Source organism: Ursus arctos, unplaced genomic scaffold (genome assembly GCF_023065955.2).
Source record: "Ursus arctos isolate Adak ecotype North America unplaced genomic scaffold, UrsArc2.0 scaffold_3, whole genome shotgun sequence".
Taxonomy (NCBI): domain Eukaryota; kingdom Metazoa; phylum Chordata; class Mammalia; order Carnivora; family Ursidae; genus Ursus; species Ursus arctos.
In genome coordinates, this window is record NW_026622985.1 from 90,833,534 (window position 1) to 90,850,840 (window position 17,307).

The following is a 17,307-nucleotide window of genomic DNA, read 5'->3' on the forward strand; positions in this document are numbered from 1 at the left end:
TTCAGGGCTGGCAGGAGGTGCTGAGTGTTACCACTTGATCAACACCTTCCTTCAAACCGCTTCCTCAAACATTATGAACTACCTACAATTACATTGCTAAAAAGCCATGCCCAGGAATTCCTGAAGAACTGCGAGTTAGGAGGGTAGCTTCTCATTCCTTTGATGTTCCACAAAGAGAAGATCTATGGCAAGATACTGAGACACTGGATTTAGGAGACAATGAACCAAAGGCATCATGAAGACTGCAGTCTGGTTCGGGGAGCAGTCTCAACAGACACAGTTGATTGAAGCAGCTATAAAACAGAGGATGCTCTCTCCAGACTTAAGTCATTTAATTCTTATTTGTCTCAATCCCCATATATCCCAACATATTTCATATCTTTACATCACCAAGTTTACTAAAAGAAAAGTATGCCAATCCCCTTATCATCACTCTACACTGGTGCTGTGGCAAAATGTATGTAACATTGTATTTAATTTACAGTAGCAATGGGGCCAGGATAACATGATAAACCACATGAGAAGAGGATAACCATAGAATATTTAAAGTGCATACAGTCATATCACCAAGAACTTGCATAAAAATATACGAAAAGCCCTACAATAGTTGATAAACAAAGTGAGCAGCTCTCCCTTGGTACTCTGATTCTGCCACATAGGTCCCCTCCCATTCCTCCCACTTTCTTCACCCCTAGGAAATACATCTTCAACAAGGGATTATAGGCAAATTAATTGAGCTTGGAAAGCTACAAAAATATATGTATTTCTTTCCTCTAATCCTCCCATTTCCCAAGGATATGCTTCCACAGTTCAATAGTGGAATCATCAGAAACTGAGGAATGAGATTCTAGTGGGCAGAGAATGGGTTTCAGTTTTCTCTGCCTTGTCTTCTTCTATGGCCTGATTGGGCTTTGTATATACTATTTGATTTTGAAAAGATGATAATGATAAGAGAGGAACTAGGGTTTTTCAGGTTAGTGAATACTCTGGTGATGATGTTTCCACCCAAAACTGATGTACAGAGATTTAATCCTTGACCAGTGGACAGCACCAATTCATTTGATCCTGAATGGCCTCTTTGACTTTATCATTTCTGAGGGTGAAGATGAAAGGGTTTAGGAGAGGGGTTAACACAGAAATCAACAGGGAAACTATCTTATTGTACTCTGCTGCCTGTGTTTGCTTGGGTTTCACAAACAGGAACAGGCAGGTGCCATAGCCAATAACAACAAAGGTGAAGTGAGAGGCACAAGTAGAGAAGGCTTTCCTCCGGCCCGAGGCTGTGGGGATCTTGAGGATGGTAGAGATGATGTAAGTGTAGGAGACAATTGTTGGAGCCAGAGAGCCAATGATAATGACAACAGCCATTAAGAAAAGAACAAACTCTGTGAAAAGAGTGTCATCACAGGATAATTTCAGCAGTTGCCCTCGGTCGCAGAAAAAATGGTCTAACTGATTTGACTTGCAGAAGGTAAACTGAAATGTGGCATAGACGGGCCATATTTCAGAAAGGAACCCAAACATCCATGATACAATGACCACGCAGATGCAGGTGCGGCTGTTCATAATGATGTTGTACCTCAGAGGGTTACAGACAGCCACGTAACGGTCCACAGCCATCGCTCCCAGTAATGCAAACTCTGTGGTCCCCACAGCAAGGTAAAGGAAGAGCTGGGTGACACATGCAGCCAGAGATATTGTCTGCATCCCAGGGAGCAGCAACCCCCAAAGCATCACGGGCACGATAATGGTTGTAACGAAGATCTCCAAGGCAGAGAGATGACCAAGGAAGAAATACATGGGAGACCGCAGACGTTTATCAACACACACAATCACAATGATGACTGTGTTTCCTATTAAGGTCACTAAATAGAACAAAAAGAATATAGCAAAAAGAAAGTGATGTAGTTCTTGGGACCCAGGGAAGCCTAGAAGGCAGAACTCAGTGGCACTAGACAGATTGCTCATCATTTAGTCCTTGTTTCTGCTCCTTGTAAAACCTAGAGATCAAAGGCTGGTAACACGGCTCCACAGCATCCTGCTCTCAAAAGAGAAGGAAGACAGGTTAGGTTGACAAACTATTTCCTACCTGAAGATCAGGTGACACATTCCTACTGCTCACGCTCTGCACAAGGCCAGACCTGAATGTGGGCACATGTAATCTACCACGAGACTACCTGTCTCGAAGGGCAAAGACTTTTTCACCACTACTGGGGATAAGAAAACTTTTCCTGTCTTTTTACACCACTGGATGTGCCTTCTCTCAGGGGACAGAGGATAAGACTGTTTGAACTGGCCAGTTTTGAATATGAGTTGATCAGCCTCTCAATCCTGGGATTGTCCACTTCTTTTTATATTAGCTGTAGCATGATGATATAATGGTGTTCTCAGTGATGTTCAAAACATGGAACGCTGAACCCTATGCCTCATCCTTACTGGTACTGTCTAGACCCCTCTTCAGGTAGTAGAAAAGCAGCACAGGGTTTTTGACCAAAATCTCTGCTATCCCCAGATTAAAAACCTCCATTTTACGGAGCAACAACATCTACAAATGAGAACTCTGGAGTTTGAGATAATCTTCCAGGGCAGAATCATTCTTCTGTAACTCCATGTCCCCTGCATAGGGTAGGGAGGGAGGGAAAGTGGCACCTGGCCCTGAGAACAAACGATCTGAGGTCAGTATCCTCTTCGGGTGTCTGAATTTCTACCTCTCACCTTATCCATCCTGTTACTCAAATGTCATCTCCTCAGAGGACCCTTGCCAGTTACCCTACCTCAGTTAGGAATGATTTCCTCCTTCTTGGACTTTAGCATTTCTTCATTGCACTTATTATGACCTGATATGATATGTGTACTTACTTCGTTCCTTCATGTAACATGAAGCAAATGCAGCAGTGACTACAACAAACAAAAATCCCTGCCCTGTGGTGCTTGTGTTCAAGGGGAGGGTGAGTGCTAGACCATATACAAGACAAGTAACTAAAATTATGGTGTTAGTTTACTAATCATGCTGAGGCAAATATAAAGCAAGGCAGATGGACAGGAAATTTAATTATATTTATTCATTGTTCATCTGTGACACTAGAATATCAACTCTATGAGAGCAGGGACATGTTTATATATATAATATTGTTGAGCTATAAAGCAGTGCTGATAAATTTTTGGTACATGATGGATGTATGGATGTGTAGTATATGATTAAATAGTACTTGTTCCTCACCTGAATAGTTGAGCCATAGCCCCTGTAGCCTACGCTTCTTGGTTTCCCTTCATGGCTCACATTACTATTTTCCCTTCCTCACTTCCCTTGTTCATACAACCTCTTCTAAGTCTCTGTGGGCATTTCAACGATGGGAAAACAGGTCAAGGACAGAACTGTTGCAACAGCTCAGTGATCTATATTTCTACAATGTCCACATAATGAGCACTAGGTGAAAAAATATAGAAGAATCTTGACATTCTCAAGCAGCAGTGTCTATCACTACTATTGGGACAGAGAACTCACTCTGCTCTCACCTGTGTGGAGGGGATTTGGAGATGAGCCTCATCCATGCTTAGACTCCAAGCCTCCTTGTTTTAGGAGACAGCCAAGCCCGGAACTCCCACCGTGATCTTTTTTGACTCCTTTCTTCCTAAAGGAAGACAATGAGAAGGCACTCACCTTCATGGTGGGGCCTCTCCATCACTTCTCAGGCTCTCCAGGGCTTGGCTAAGGCTAACTGCTGTCTGGCTACTGCTGAGCCACACACAGGGGCCCAAACAACTTGCTCAGGAAGAGCTTAGGAAAAAGTCCAGAAATAATAGTGTTGTGAGGAGCTGAGGGTCTCTTTCTCTCTCTTTCCCTACCATTACCCTCATTCCCAAGGGGACTTAGTCATTGAGGTACCTCGTCTTAATTAGCCCAGATTCAGGGCATCCCTAAGCAATCAGTCTGGGGAGAACAGAACAAGGTTTTAGTTATTCCTATTTTTGACCAATTAAGTGTCAGAACTTTCTAAACTTTTTGCTCAGTGAGAAAACGTGAAACATCACCAATCAGTGGCTTTCAATAACAAGACTGCCTTCCCAAGGACCTCATGTCTGGGTTTCAAAAAGGACATCTCAGGCACTAAGCAGATCACCCCTTCTGCCCTATATCCTAGACTCTTCCTTGATTCTCTACCTACTCAGAGAAAAACATCATCCCCTAGCCCCCAATAGGACACATTATAATTGAACTCAAAAATGTGCATCAATATCCAAAAAGCATGCATATTGTTTCAGTCAAAGCCTTAACTTCACCAGAAATCCTCTACAAAACCTGTTTCCTCCTTTGGTAATTTTAGAGACAGGCTCCTGATCCTAACCCCATAAAAGGAAGAGGTTCTACCTCCAAATTCCAGTCCATTCTCTGGTGTTGTCTCAGGTTTCCACTCTTCTGAACATATGTGCATCTTGCATTCTAACAAGATTCCACCAGCCATTTATTTCTATGGTGTGTCCATGATTACCAGCTGGGCACCTCAAAGCAGGGACAGCATAGAGACGGCTAACGTAGGCAGTTATATTTACAACCTAGAACAACTGACAAATGTAAATTGTAAGTCAGCTTTATGCTAGAGTGAGACAGAAAAAGTGACAGTTACAAAACATTTCTCTGGATTTGGGATTTCATTTGAAATATGCCTGTGAAATCTGAGAATGTCAGTAGGTGCAAAGGGGTATGAAGTGGGAATGATCTTCCTTGCCAGTCCTCACATTGTCCAAGCACAACCATATTATCATATAATATCAGAAAAATATATATATAAGTATGTATCTACATATTCTTTACCAAAAATGCTGTGAAAATCTATTTTAAAACCTTTTCTCTTTCACTTAACAATATATAAAAGAGAGTCTCCCATATCAACACATGCTGTTACTTTTTTTTATTTTTTTAATAGTGTTCCATTATATGGATACCCCATTCTTTATTAGCTAGCTCCCTGTGGATCATTGTTTCTTGTTGTTTTCAGTTTATGATGAAAAATGATGCTATAAATGTCCTTAGAAATGTGTAAGTCTATTTATTTCTAAAATAAATTCCTAGATCTGACACTTCTAGCTTAAAACATAGATATATTGAAGGTATTGGTTTCTATTAACACCAAATTATACTAAAAAACTTTTGGATTTATTCACAACGCCACTAAGATGGTATCAGAAGAGCACTCTTGATTTCCTGATCTACTCCCAACCTAAGACAAAATCAAAATTCATTTTACATTGAAGAGAACAAAATTAAGATACCTTAAAAGAGAAATCAATTGGAAAACCTGTTGAAGTGGAAAATGTTTGAAAGATAAAACTTACCAAAACTGACTCAAAAAGAAGTTAAACTATTGAATATACCTAAATATGGAAAACAATTGAATTCATAATTTAAAATCCTCCCACACAGAAAGCTGTAGCTTCAAATGGCCTTCCTGATATATTCTATCAAATTTGAAGGAAGAAATATTTCCAATCCTACACAGAATTTCCCAGAAAACTGAGGACAAGGGAATACTGCTCGATTAATCTTATGAGGTCAGAAATAAATCTTGATACCAAAGACACACACACAAAAAAAAAAAGAAAAGAAAGAAACCTAAAAACTAATAGCCCCTGTGAATATGAAAGCAAAAATCCTTAATAATAAATGAAAAAATAGGGGCGCCTGGGTGGCTCAGTCATTTAAGCATCCGACTCTTGGTTTTGGCTCAGGTCATGATCTCAGGGTCTTGGAATCAAGCCCCAAGGTGGGCTCCATGCTCAACCTTGATTCTGCTTGAGGATTCTCACCCTCTCCCTCTGCCTCTCCCCCACCACTCATACATGTGTGCTCTCTCTCTCCCTCTCTCTAAGTGAATAAATCTTTTTTAAAAATGAGAAAAGTAAATTCAGCAATATTTAAAGAGAATAATGTGCCATAGCAAAGTGGTGATTTTGTTCCAGACATGCAGTGTTGGTTTAACATTAGGAGATTAATTAATATAATTCATCATGTGAACAGAATTAAAGAGAAAACCACATGGTCACTTAAATAGGAACAGAGAAGGTATTTGACTGAAATCAACATCCATTGATTAAAAACTCTGATCAAACTAGAAACAAATGGGATCTTCCCTAAACTCATAAATAGAATCTACCAAAAAATGAATGCATTAATGAAACCTTTTGATGAAAGACTCAATTTCTCCCTAAAAGATAAGGAGGAAGGTGTTTGAGGTTTTGATTTATATTTCCGTGATGCCAAGTGATGTTGAGCACTTTTTCATATGTCTGCTGGCCATTTGGGATGTCTTCTTTGGAGAAATGTCTATTCATGTCTTCTGCCCATTTCTCAATTGGGTTATTTGTTCTTTGGGTGTTGAGTCTGGTAATTTTTTATAGATTTTAGATACTAGCCCTTTATCTGATATGTCATTTGCAAATATCTTCTCCCATTCAGTCGGTTGCCTTTTGGTTTTGTTGACTATTTCCTTTGCTGTGCAAAAACTTTTTATCTTGATGAAGTCCCAATAGTTCATTTTTGGCTTTGCTTCCCTTGCCTTTGGCGACATGTCTAGCAAGAAGTTACTGCAGCTGAGGTCGAAGAGGTTGCTGCCTGTGTTCTCCTCTAGGATTTTGATGGATTCCCGCCTCACATTGAGGCCTCTCATCCATTTTGAATTTATCTTTGTGTATGGTGTAAGGAAACTGTCCAGTTTCTCATTCTTTTGCATGTGGCTGTCCAATTTTCCCAGCACCATTTGTTGAAGAGACTGTCTTTTTTCCATTAGCTATGCTTTCTTCCTTTGTCAAAGATTAGTTGACCACAGAGATGGGGGTCCATTTCTGGGCTCTCTATTCTATTCTATTGATCTATGCATCTGTTTTTGTTCCAGTACCATACTGTCTTGATGATTATAGCTTTGTAATAGACCTTGAACTCGGGAATTATGATGTCACCAGGTTTGCTTTTTTTTTTCAACATTCCTCTGACTATTTGGGATCTCTTCTGGTTCCACACCAATTTTAGGATTATTTGTTCTATTCTGTGAAAAAAATCCAAATCTGATAGGGATTGCATTGGAAGTATGGATTGCTCTCGGTGGCACAGATATTTTAACAATATTTGTTCTTCCAATCCATGAGCATGGACCATTTTTTCCACTTCTTTGTGTCTTCCTAGATAAATATTTTATTCTTATGTAGTCAAATGTAGGTCTTTTAGTATCCTGGGATCTGTGTTTTCCTTAGAAAAGTCTATGTCCATAAACGAAGGTAACAAAAAAGGAATGAAGAAAAATGAACAGAACCACAGAGAAATATGGGTTCATTGTGTGCACTAAATAGAAGCAATGGAAACAACAGATTAGGAGAGAAAAGGAGAGTAAGAAATATTCAAAGAAATGATGGCTGAAAACTCCAAATTTGATGAAAAGCATTAATTTACACATCCAAGAAAGTCAATGAACTCCAAGTAAAATGAATGTAGAGACATGTCACGGAGGCCAGGCTGCAGCCGAGGAGGTGAGCACCCATCCGGCAGGCGTATTTTTGGAACTGAGAGGGGCCCCGTTCCCAGGGTCTCCTCCACCTTCGTGGACAGCCACCCCCCCCCCATGAATGCCCAGCGGGTGGCCTTCTGTGATGGTCCTTCAGCCTCTCCACCGCCAGCCTAAGTCCTTGGTGCTGGTGGAGTGTGGAGCGCCTCCTTGGTGCTCGTGGGCCTAGGGGCACTGGGACTTCATCAGGAACCTTGCTTTGCTAGCCTTAGTCCCTTCGTTGGGATAATAGGCCCAAGTGATGTGCCCCTTTAGGAATTTTCGTTAAAATAGGTCAGGCGCTACTCCGCATTCTTATTTGCAGCAATGTAGTTGCTAATTAAACAGCTATAGCAGGCAGGAAGACGGTAAGCTTCAACCAAAGTAAAATAATTATGAATTCTTGCTGAAATATTTACAGATGAAATAAGAGGACGCCTGGGATATGTTTCAAAATAAACCAGTTGGAGGAGGAATGTGGATGGGAGAAGAGAGGAAACGAGATTGGCCATGAGTTGGTTGAAGTTGGCTAATGTGCTATTTTGTCTGCTTTTGTATATATTTGTAATTTAGCATTAAATTCTTTTCTGAAATGAAAAAAAAGGAATGCAAAGAGATCCACGAACAAATACATTATAGTAAAATTGCTGAAAAACAGAAAAAATCTTCAAAGCAACCAGAAAAAAATGACTTCCCACATACAAGGGGACCCCATTAAGATTAACAGGTGACTTCTCATGGAAACAGTGAAGACAAGAAGGCAATGGGATGATATATTCCAGTGCTGAAAGAAAATGACATGGTCAATCAAGAATCATACCCACCAAAACTACCTTTCAAAAATGAAAGCAAAAGAAAGACATTTAACTCCCAGGAAAACTCAAACAGAGAATTTGTTGCTAACAGAATCTTCTTATAAGAAACACCAAAGAAAGTTCTTCTGACTAAAAGTAAATGACCCCAGGAAGTAATTAGGATCCACACCACACAAAGAAACAGCACTGATAAAATAACTCTGTAATTATAAAAGATGTTATAAATGTATAATTCTTTCCCTGTCTTCCATTAATTAATTTTGAAATCATTATATAAAACAATAAGCCTATAAACATATTGTTGAGTGGATAACATATACAAATGTAATATCTTTGCCAATGATAGCATGAAGATGATGGGTAGGAGCAAAGCTGTTTTGGAGAAAGGAAATGACACCAGTTGCCAATTTGAATGTGAGGAACAAATGAAGAGAACCAGAAAAGATAAATAAGGTTCATTTAATAAATGCTATGAATATATACTGTTCTCCTTTCTTCCCCCAGCTTCTTTTAAAAAAATTCATAAGGTAACAATTGTAAAAATGTATTGTTAAGTTTATAAGTATATAAATATAATATGTACAACAATAGCACAAAGGGAGGCAGTGAAGATTTACATTGTAGTAATATTTCCCTAGCTACCTGGCACTGTTAGTATAAATCTATCATCAATTGCAGGTTAGGTTGGATGTGGCAAACCCTAGAACGTGTACTAAAAAAATAATTTAAAAAGTGAAAAAATCTATAAAATATTTAAATGTTATATTAGAAAATATTCACTTAGTGCAAAAGTAATATATAATTAATATATGAAATGCACTAGAAAAGGTGCACAGTATTTATAAACAAGACAGAAACGTTAGCTGTAGATAAAAATTGTAAAAAAGAATTAAATGAAAGTACAAATTTTAAAAAATTCACGAGAGATAGAGAATTCCTTTCATAAGCTCATCAGTAGACTTAACGCAGATGAAGAAAAAATCAATAGACTTGAGAAGAGGCCATCGTATATGTATGTACAGTATAGGATTACTAGGTTTGTTACTAGTTACTAGGACCATAATATTTTATATTCCCATCATAAGTGAATAAAAGCTTTTATTTTCCAACATTCACATAAACACATAGTATTCCTAGAGTTTTACTTTTCTCCAATCTAATGGACGTGATGTGTTTGATAGATGAGTAAATTTGGGCAAGTTGCTTAATGGTTTTTTTTAGCCTTATTTTCTCATTCTGGTAAGTGAACATAATACTACTTACCTCACAGGTTATTGCCAGGATTGAATAAAAATATACAGAAATCACAAGGTACTTCGTATGCAATCAATACTTCTTTCCTTCCATCTATGTGATACCAAAACATTCCCCAAAGTTTCCTATGCAGCAGATATCTAACATATAAAAATCAATCAAAAGTTCTAAAACTTATACTTAGCATCTTTACTGAAAAAAGTTCCTCATATCCTTAGAACAAAATAACAAAGAAGTTAAGAGCAAAATTTGGAATCACGTGAACCTGGGTCAAATTGTATTTCTGTTCAGCTTTGAAAACTATTATCAATGTTAATAAAACAATAGAGGTATTTCCATCAGGAATGAAAAAAATATTTGTGGTGGCTATGCAAAAGAAATAGTTTTAATTGCATACCACTCCCTTCTTTTTCCTTATCTTCTAATAAGGAACATTAGTTTATACGAGAAAATTTCATATTTTAGTTTGTAACATACACACCAATATTTATGCAACATTTAGTAAGTATGACTATAAAGAAATACCTGTAAGGGGGCGCCTGGGTAGCGCAGTCGTTAAAGCGTCTGCCTTCGGCTCAGGGCGTGATCCCGGCGTACCGGGATCGAGTCCCACATCGGGCTCCTCTGCTGTGAGCCTGCTTCTTCCTCTCCCACTCCCCCTGCTGTGTTCCCTCTCTCGCTGGCTGTTTCTCTGTCACATAAATAAATAAAATCTTTAAAAAAAAAAAAAGAAAAGAAATACCTGTAAGAAATAAAACAGAAACAGTGAATGTCTCTCAGATATATGTAACAGACACTATATGGGATTAGCATTTACTTTCACCAGGGAATTTTCCAGAACAGAGAATACTAAAGACATTCCTGGTAAAAGTACTAATCTCTCTAGTTTTGTTTTTGTTTTAACTATGAGCATATAACTAAGAATACAAAGTATACATTAAGAGGCAAACATTCAAATTAAGTAAAAATCTGCAACATATCATACCTGAGATACTTCAAATTATACATTAGACTTCTTTTGAGTATGGTAATTACATGTGAATTAGGATTTCAAATAAAGGTCTGTAACTAGTATTTGTTCTTCTTTTTGTATTCATTTTCTGAAGTTTTTATTTAAATTCCAGTTAGTTAACATACAGAGTTATATTAGCTTCAGGTGTACAAAATAGTGATTCAACACTTCCATACAACACCTGGTGCTCATCACAAGTGCATTCCTTAATCCCCATCACATATTTAACCCATCCCCCACCCACCTTCCCTGTGGTAACCATCTGTTTGTTCTTTATGATTAAAAGTCTGTGTCTCGGTTTGCTTCTCTCGCTCCTTTTTTCCTCTTTACTTGTTTGTTTTGTCTCTTAAATTCCACATATGAGTGAAATCATATGCTATTTGCCTTTCTCTGACTGACTAATTTTCCTTAGCATAATACTCTCCAGCACAACCCATGTCATAGCAAATGGCAAGATATCATTCTTTTTATGGTTGAAAAGGTGCTCAACATCACTGATCATCAGAGAAACGCAAATCAAAACTACAATGAGATATCACCTCATACCTGTCAGAATGGCTAAAATCAACAACACAAGAAACAGGTGTTAGCAAAGATGGCAGAAAGGGGAACCCTCTTGCACTGTTGGTGGGAATGCAAACTGGTGCAGCTACTCTGGAAAACAACAGGGAGCTTCCTCAAAAAGTTAAAAATAGCACTACACTACAATCCAGCAACTGCATACTAAGTATGCATCCAAAGAATACAAAAATACTAATTCAAAGCACTACAATGCACCCTGATGTTTATAGCAGCATTATCTGCCATAGCCAAAATATGGAAACAGTCCAAGTATCCAGTGACTGAGGAAGAGATAAAGAAGATATGGTGTATAAATATATATATACAATGGACTATTACTAGTATTTATTTTTAGATATCTGTATTGATTTTCAATGTCCTCAGTTGTGAAAAGTAGAGACAAAAAATAAATAGAGCAAAAGCTATTGAGATTTCATAGTGTATATAGTAGTGAGGAGATGGTATGAGACATCTCAATTCATTTTGGAGTAGGAGACACATCTGCACATTGGGAAATTAAAGCCTCAATGGACAGACGTATCTGTCTCCCAGCTCCCAGTGTGAACATGGAGTAGGCATTCTGGTTGAGAATGAGCTTGGCTTGTAGGAGAGGGGCCAGTGACTTTTTGTGGACTGAAGGTTTGTGTCCCATCAAATCCATATGTTGAAACCCTGACACCACTGCAGATGATTTGGGTAATGGAGACTCTTGGGAAGTTACTAAGTTGAAATGAGGTTATTACTTAGGGCCCTCATCACATAACAACGGTGTCCTTCTGAGAAAAGATACCAGACCTTGCTACCACCCTTTCCCAAATACCTACCAATGAAAGGCCAGTTAAGGACATAGACAGAAGGTAGCTATCTACAAGCCAGAGAGTTGTCACCAAAAATTAAACTAGCGTGAACCTTGAACATGGACTTTTTTGTCTCCAGAACTATGCTAAATAAGTTTCTCTTGTTTAAACCAACAAATGTATAGTGTTTTATTATGGTAACCCAAGAAGACTAACACAGAGAGTAACTTTCCTTCATTCAGAATCGAAGACCAAACAGAAGAACATCATTTTTGGTATAAGAGATGTTTAATGCCCCATCACTACTTCCTTGACCAGGAACTCTCCGTTTCTTCTCATAGCCAAGGCCATTCAGAGAGGCAGTTTGGAACACTGCATCCCTGAGATGCAGGAGGGGAATGGAAATATTGGTGGATGTGAAAAGGCAGAACAGGAATGCATTAGCAGTGGGTGGTCAGAGCTTGATTTGAGGGGAAAGGAGGGAAAGGGAAAGAAGGAGAAAGAGAGAACAGAAGAGCTCAAGGACAAAGGGAGAGAAGAAAAAGAAAGAAGATAGTTGGTAGATGAACAAAGGGTGATCAGGGCAGGGTGCGAGAGGCATGGGGGATGACGGGTTGAAAAACCAAAGAAACCATACACGAAGAGAGTAAGGCTCTTTTCTGTCCTCCTAATTTGCCTCTACCAGCCCAGAGACAACATAGCTGTGCAAAGCCTTGTGTAAATTACAAAAGACATCCTCTCTGGAGTACTGAAGGAGAAAAAATGGTATTTTTCTAGGGAGAACAGACCTCAGGAAATGAGCCTGGGGTGGAGAGTACATTTGTGTCAGTCTTCAACCCTTTCTCCAGCCAATGCAGTCCCACCACAACCCACTGGCTGGCTAGCAGAGCATGGGTGGATTAAGGCCCCACTCTCATCTGGTGCCACTATGCAGTGAAATCAACTAGATCATACTTGGTGGTCTTCCCTGTCCTCGCCAAACGGAAGGCATCCTCACCTAGGACTCTTTGCAGTCCTATGGAACACCATCATCCACTGCAGGGTGGCTCAATATCTCCACCCAATTCAGGGCTGGCAGGAGGTGCTGAGTGTTACCACTTGATCAACACCTTCCTTCAAACCGCTTCCTCAAACATTATGAACTACCTACAATTACATTGCTAAAAAGCCATGCCCAGGAATTCCTGAAGAACTGCGAGTTAGGAGGGTAGCTTCTCATTCCTTTGACACTCCCCACAGAGAAGATCTATGGTAAGGTACTGAGACACTTGGATTTAGGAGACAAAGAACCAAAGGCATCATGAAGACTGCAGTCTGGTTCGGGGAGCAGTCTCAACAGACACAGTTGATTGAAGCAGCTATAAAACAGAGGATGCTCTCTCCAGACTTAAGTCATTTAATTCTTATTTGTCTCAATCCCCATATATCCCAACATATTTCATATCTTTACATCACCAAGACTTACTAAAAGAAAAATATGCCAATCTCCTTATCACCAAACTACATTGGTGCTGTGGCAAAACATATATAATATTGTATTTAATTTATAGTAGCAACGGGGCCAAGATAACATGATAAACCACATGAGAAGAGGATAACCATAGAATATTTAAAGTGCATACAGTCATATCACCAAGAACTTGCATAAAAATATATGAAAAGCCCTACAATAGTTGATAAACAAAGTGAGCAGCTCTCCCTTGGTACTCTGATTCTGCCACATAGGTCCCCTCCCATTCCTCCCACTTTCTTCACCCCTAGGAAATACATCTTCAACAAGGGATTATAGGCAAATTAATTGAGCTTGGAAAGCTACAAAAATATATGTATTTCTTTCCTCTAATCCTCCCATTTCCCAAGGATATGCTTCCACAGTTCAATAGTGGAATCATCAGAAACTGAGGAATGAGATTCTAGTGGGCAGAGAATGGGTTTCAGTTTTCTCTGCCTTGTGTCCTTCCATGGCCTGACTGGAATTGTACACTATTGATCTTTGGAAGGTGATGATGGTAAGAGGGGAACTACAGTTTTCTAGGTTCCTGAATAATCTAAACTATAGTGAGGATATTATCACCTAAAACTTACTTAGAGAAACCTAATCTTTGAGGAGTTGACTACAGGGTTTCAAACCATCTTGAAGGACTTCTTTGACTTTGTCATTCCTGAGGGTGAAGATGAAAGGGTTCAGGAGAGGGGTTAACACAGAAATCCACAGGGAAATTGTCTTATTGTACTCTGCTGCCTGTGTTTGCTTAGGTTTTACATAGAGGAACAAGCAGCTGCCATAGCCTATAACAACAAAGGTGAAGTGAGAGGCACAAGTAGAGAAGGCTTTCCTCCGGCCCGAGGCTGTGGGGATCTTGAGGATGGTAGAGATGATGTAAGTGTAGGAGACAATTGTTGGAGCCAGAGAGCCAATGATAATGACAACAGCCATTAAGAAAAGAACAAACTCTGTGAAAAGAGTGTCATCACAGGATAATTTCAGCAGTTGCCCTCGGTCGCAGAAAAAATGGTCTAACTGATTTGACTTGCAGAAGGTAAACTGAAATGTGGCATAGACGGGCCATATTTCAGAAAGGAACCCAAACATCCATGATACAATGACCACGCAGATGCAGGTGCGGCTGTTCATAATGATGTTGTACCTCAGAGGGTTACAGACAGCCACGTAACGGTCCACAGCCATCGCTCCCAGTAATGCAAACTCTGTGGTCCCCACAGCAAGGTAAAGGAAGAGCTGGGTGACACATGCAGCCAGAGATATTGTCTGCATCCCAGGGAGCAGCAACCCCCAAAGCATCACGGGCACGATAATGGTTGTAACGAAGATCTCCAAGGCAGAGAGATGACCAAGGAAGAAATACATGGGAGACCGCAGACGTTTATCAACACACACAATCACAATGATGACTGTGTTTCCTATTAAGGTCACTAAATAGAACAAAAAGAATATAGCAAAAAGAAAGTGATGTAGTTCTTGGGACCCAGGGAAGCCTAGAAGGCAGAACTCAGTGGCACTAGACAGATTGCTCATCATTTAGTCCTTGTTTCTGCTCCTTGTAAAACCTAGAGATCAAAGGCTGGTAACACGGCTCCACAGCATCCTGCTCTCAAAAGAGAAGGAAGACAGGTTAGGTTGACAAACTATTTCCTACCTGAAGATCAGGTGACACATTCCTACTGCTCACGCTCTGCACAAGGCCAGACCTGAATGTGGGCACATGTAATCTACCACGAGACTACCTGTCTCGAAGGGCAAAGACTTTTTCACCACTACTGGGGATAAGAAAACTTTTCCTGTCTTTTTACACCACTGGATGTGCCTTCTCTCAGGGGACAGAGGATAAGACTGTTTGAACTGGCCAGTTTTGAATATGAGTTGATCAGCCTCTCAATCCTGGGATTGTCCACTTCTTTTTATATTAGCTGTAGCATGATGATATAATGGTGTTCTCAGTGATGTTCAAAACATGGAACGCTGAACCCTATGCTTCATCCTTACTGGTACTGTCTAGACCCCTCTTCAGGTAGTAGAAAAGCAGCACAGGGTTTATGACCAAAATCTCTGCTATCCCCAGATTAAAAACCTCCATTTTACGGAGCAACAACATCTACAAATGAGAACTCTGAAGTTTGAGATAATCTCCCAGGGCAGAATCATTCTTCTCTAACTCCATGTCCCCTGCAAAGGGTCGGGAGGGAGGAAAAGTGGCACCTGGCACTGACAACAATCGATCTGAGGTCAGTATCCCTTTAGAGTGTCTGAATTTCTACCTCTCACCTTATCCATCCCGTTACTCAAATGTCATCTCCTCAGAGGACTCTTGCCAGTTACCCTACCTCAATTAGGAATGATTTCCTCCTTCTTGGACTTTAGCATTTCTTCATTGCACTTATTATGACCTGATATGATATGTGTACTTACTTCGTTCCTTCATGTAACATGAAGCAAATGCAGCAGTGACTACAACAAACAAAAATCCCTGCCCTGTGGTGCTTATGTTCAAGGGGAGGGTGGATGCTAGACCATATACAAGACAAGTAACTAAAATTATGGTGTTAGTTTACTAATCATGCTGAGGTAAATATAAAGCAAGGCAGATGGACAGGAAATTTAATTATATTTATTCATTGTTCATCTGTGACACTAGAATATCAACTCTATGAGAGCAGGGACATGTTTATATATATAATATTGTTGAGCTATAAAGTAGTGCTGATAAATTTTTGGTACATAATGGATGTATGGATGTGTAGTATATGATTAAGTAGAACTTGTTCCTCACCTGAATAGTTGAGCCATAGCCCCTGGAGCCTACACTTCTTAGTTTCCCTTCATGGCTCACATTAACATTTTCCCTTCCTCACTTCCCTTGTTCATACAACCTCCTCTAAGTCTCTATTGGCCTTTCAACGATGGGAAAACAGGTCAAGGACAGAATTGTTGCAACAGCTCAGTGATCTATATTTCTACAATGTCTGCATAATGAGCACTAGGTGAAAAAATATAGAAGAATCTTGACTGTTTTCAAGGAGCAGTGTCTGTTCTTAGTATTGGGATAGAGAGGAACTAAATCTGCTCTCCATTGTGCATGGAAATGTTGGAAATGAGCCTGCCTAACCTGATGATCTAGGCCTTCTTATTTTTGCAGGCAACCAAGCCCTGACATTCTTGACCCTTTCCATGGTAGGAAACAACTGTGAGAAGGCACTCACCTCCATGGAGGGCCTTTTCTACCACTTCTGTCTCCCCAGCGCTCGGCTAAAGTTAAGTCCTGTCTGCCTACTGCTCAGCCATGCATTGGGATGAGCAACTTCATCAGGAGGAGCTTAAGAAAAAGTCCAGAAATAACAGTTTGGTGGGAGCTGAGGGTCTCTTTCTCTCTCTCCACTTCACTCATGCTACCCTCCTTCCCAAGGGGACTTAGTCACTGAGGTACTTCTTAATTAGCCCAGGTTCAGAGCATCCCTAAGCAATCAGTCTGGGGAGAACAGAACAAACTTTTAGTTATTCCCATTTTTGACCAATTAAGTGTCAGAACTTTCTAAACTTTTTGCTCAATAAGAAAACATGAAATATCAGCAATCAGTGGCTTTCAATAACAAGACTGCCTTCTCACGGACCTCAAGTCTAGGTTTTGAAAAGACATCTCAGACACTAAGCAGCTCACCCCCTCTACCCTATATCCTAGACTCTTCCCTGATTCTCTAGCTACTCAAAGAAAAAATCATCCCCCAGCCCCCAATAGGATACGTTACAATTGACCTCTAAAATGTGCACCGATATCCAAAAAGCATGCATATTGGTCTCAATCAAAGCCTTAAATTCACCA

At 39.8% G+C, this 17,307-nt stretch overlaps 2 protein-coding genes across 2 annotated transcripts; both read right to left on the reverse strand.

Annotated features, from left to right (window-relative positions):
• Nucleotides 1-1,026: 1,026 nt before the first annotated feature.
• On the reverse strand, nt 1,027-2,433 carry LOC113266610 (olfactory receptor 9A4-like). The gene has a single exon (XM_026514347.4). The coding sequence runs from the start codon at nt 1,969-1,971 to the stop codon at nt 1,027-1,029; it is 945 nt and encodes a 314-aa protein (XP_026370132.1). The 5' UTR covers nt 1,972-2,433.
• An 11,633-nt stretch (nt 2,434-14,066) lies between these two features.
• LOC113266621 (olfactory receptor 9A4-like) lies at nt 14,067-15,395 on the reverse strand. The gene has a single exon (XM_026514358.4). It carries the CDS (start codon nt 15,009-15,011, stop codon nt 14,067-14,069), a length of 945 nt encoding a protein of 314 aa, XP_026370143.2. The 5' UTR covers nt 15,012-15,395.
• Between the last annotated feature and the right edge of the window lie 1,912 nt (nt 15,396-17,307).

Bases quoted from the DNA above. Each gene is read 5' to 3' on its own strand.
- LOC113266621 (XM_026514358.4), bottom strand. From the start codon at position 15,011: ATGATGAGCAATCTGTCTAGTGCCACTGAGTTCTGCCTTCTAGGCTTC.
- LOC113266610 (XM_026514347.4), bottom strand. From the start codon at position 1,971: ATGATGAGCAATCTGTCTAGTGCCACTGAGTTCTGCCTTCTAGGCTTC.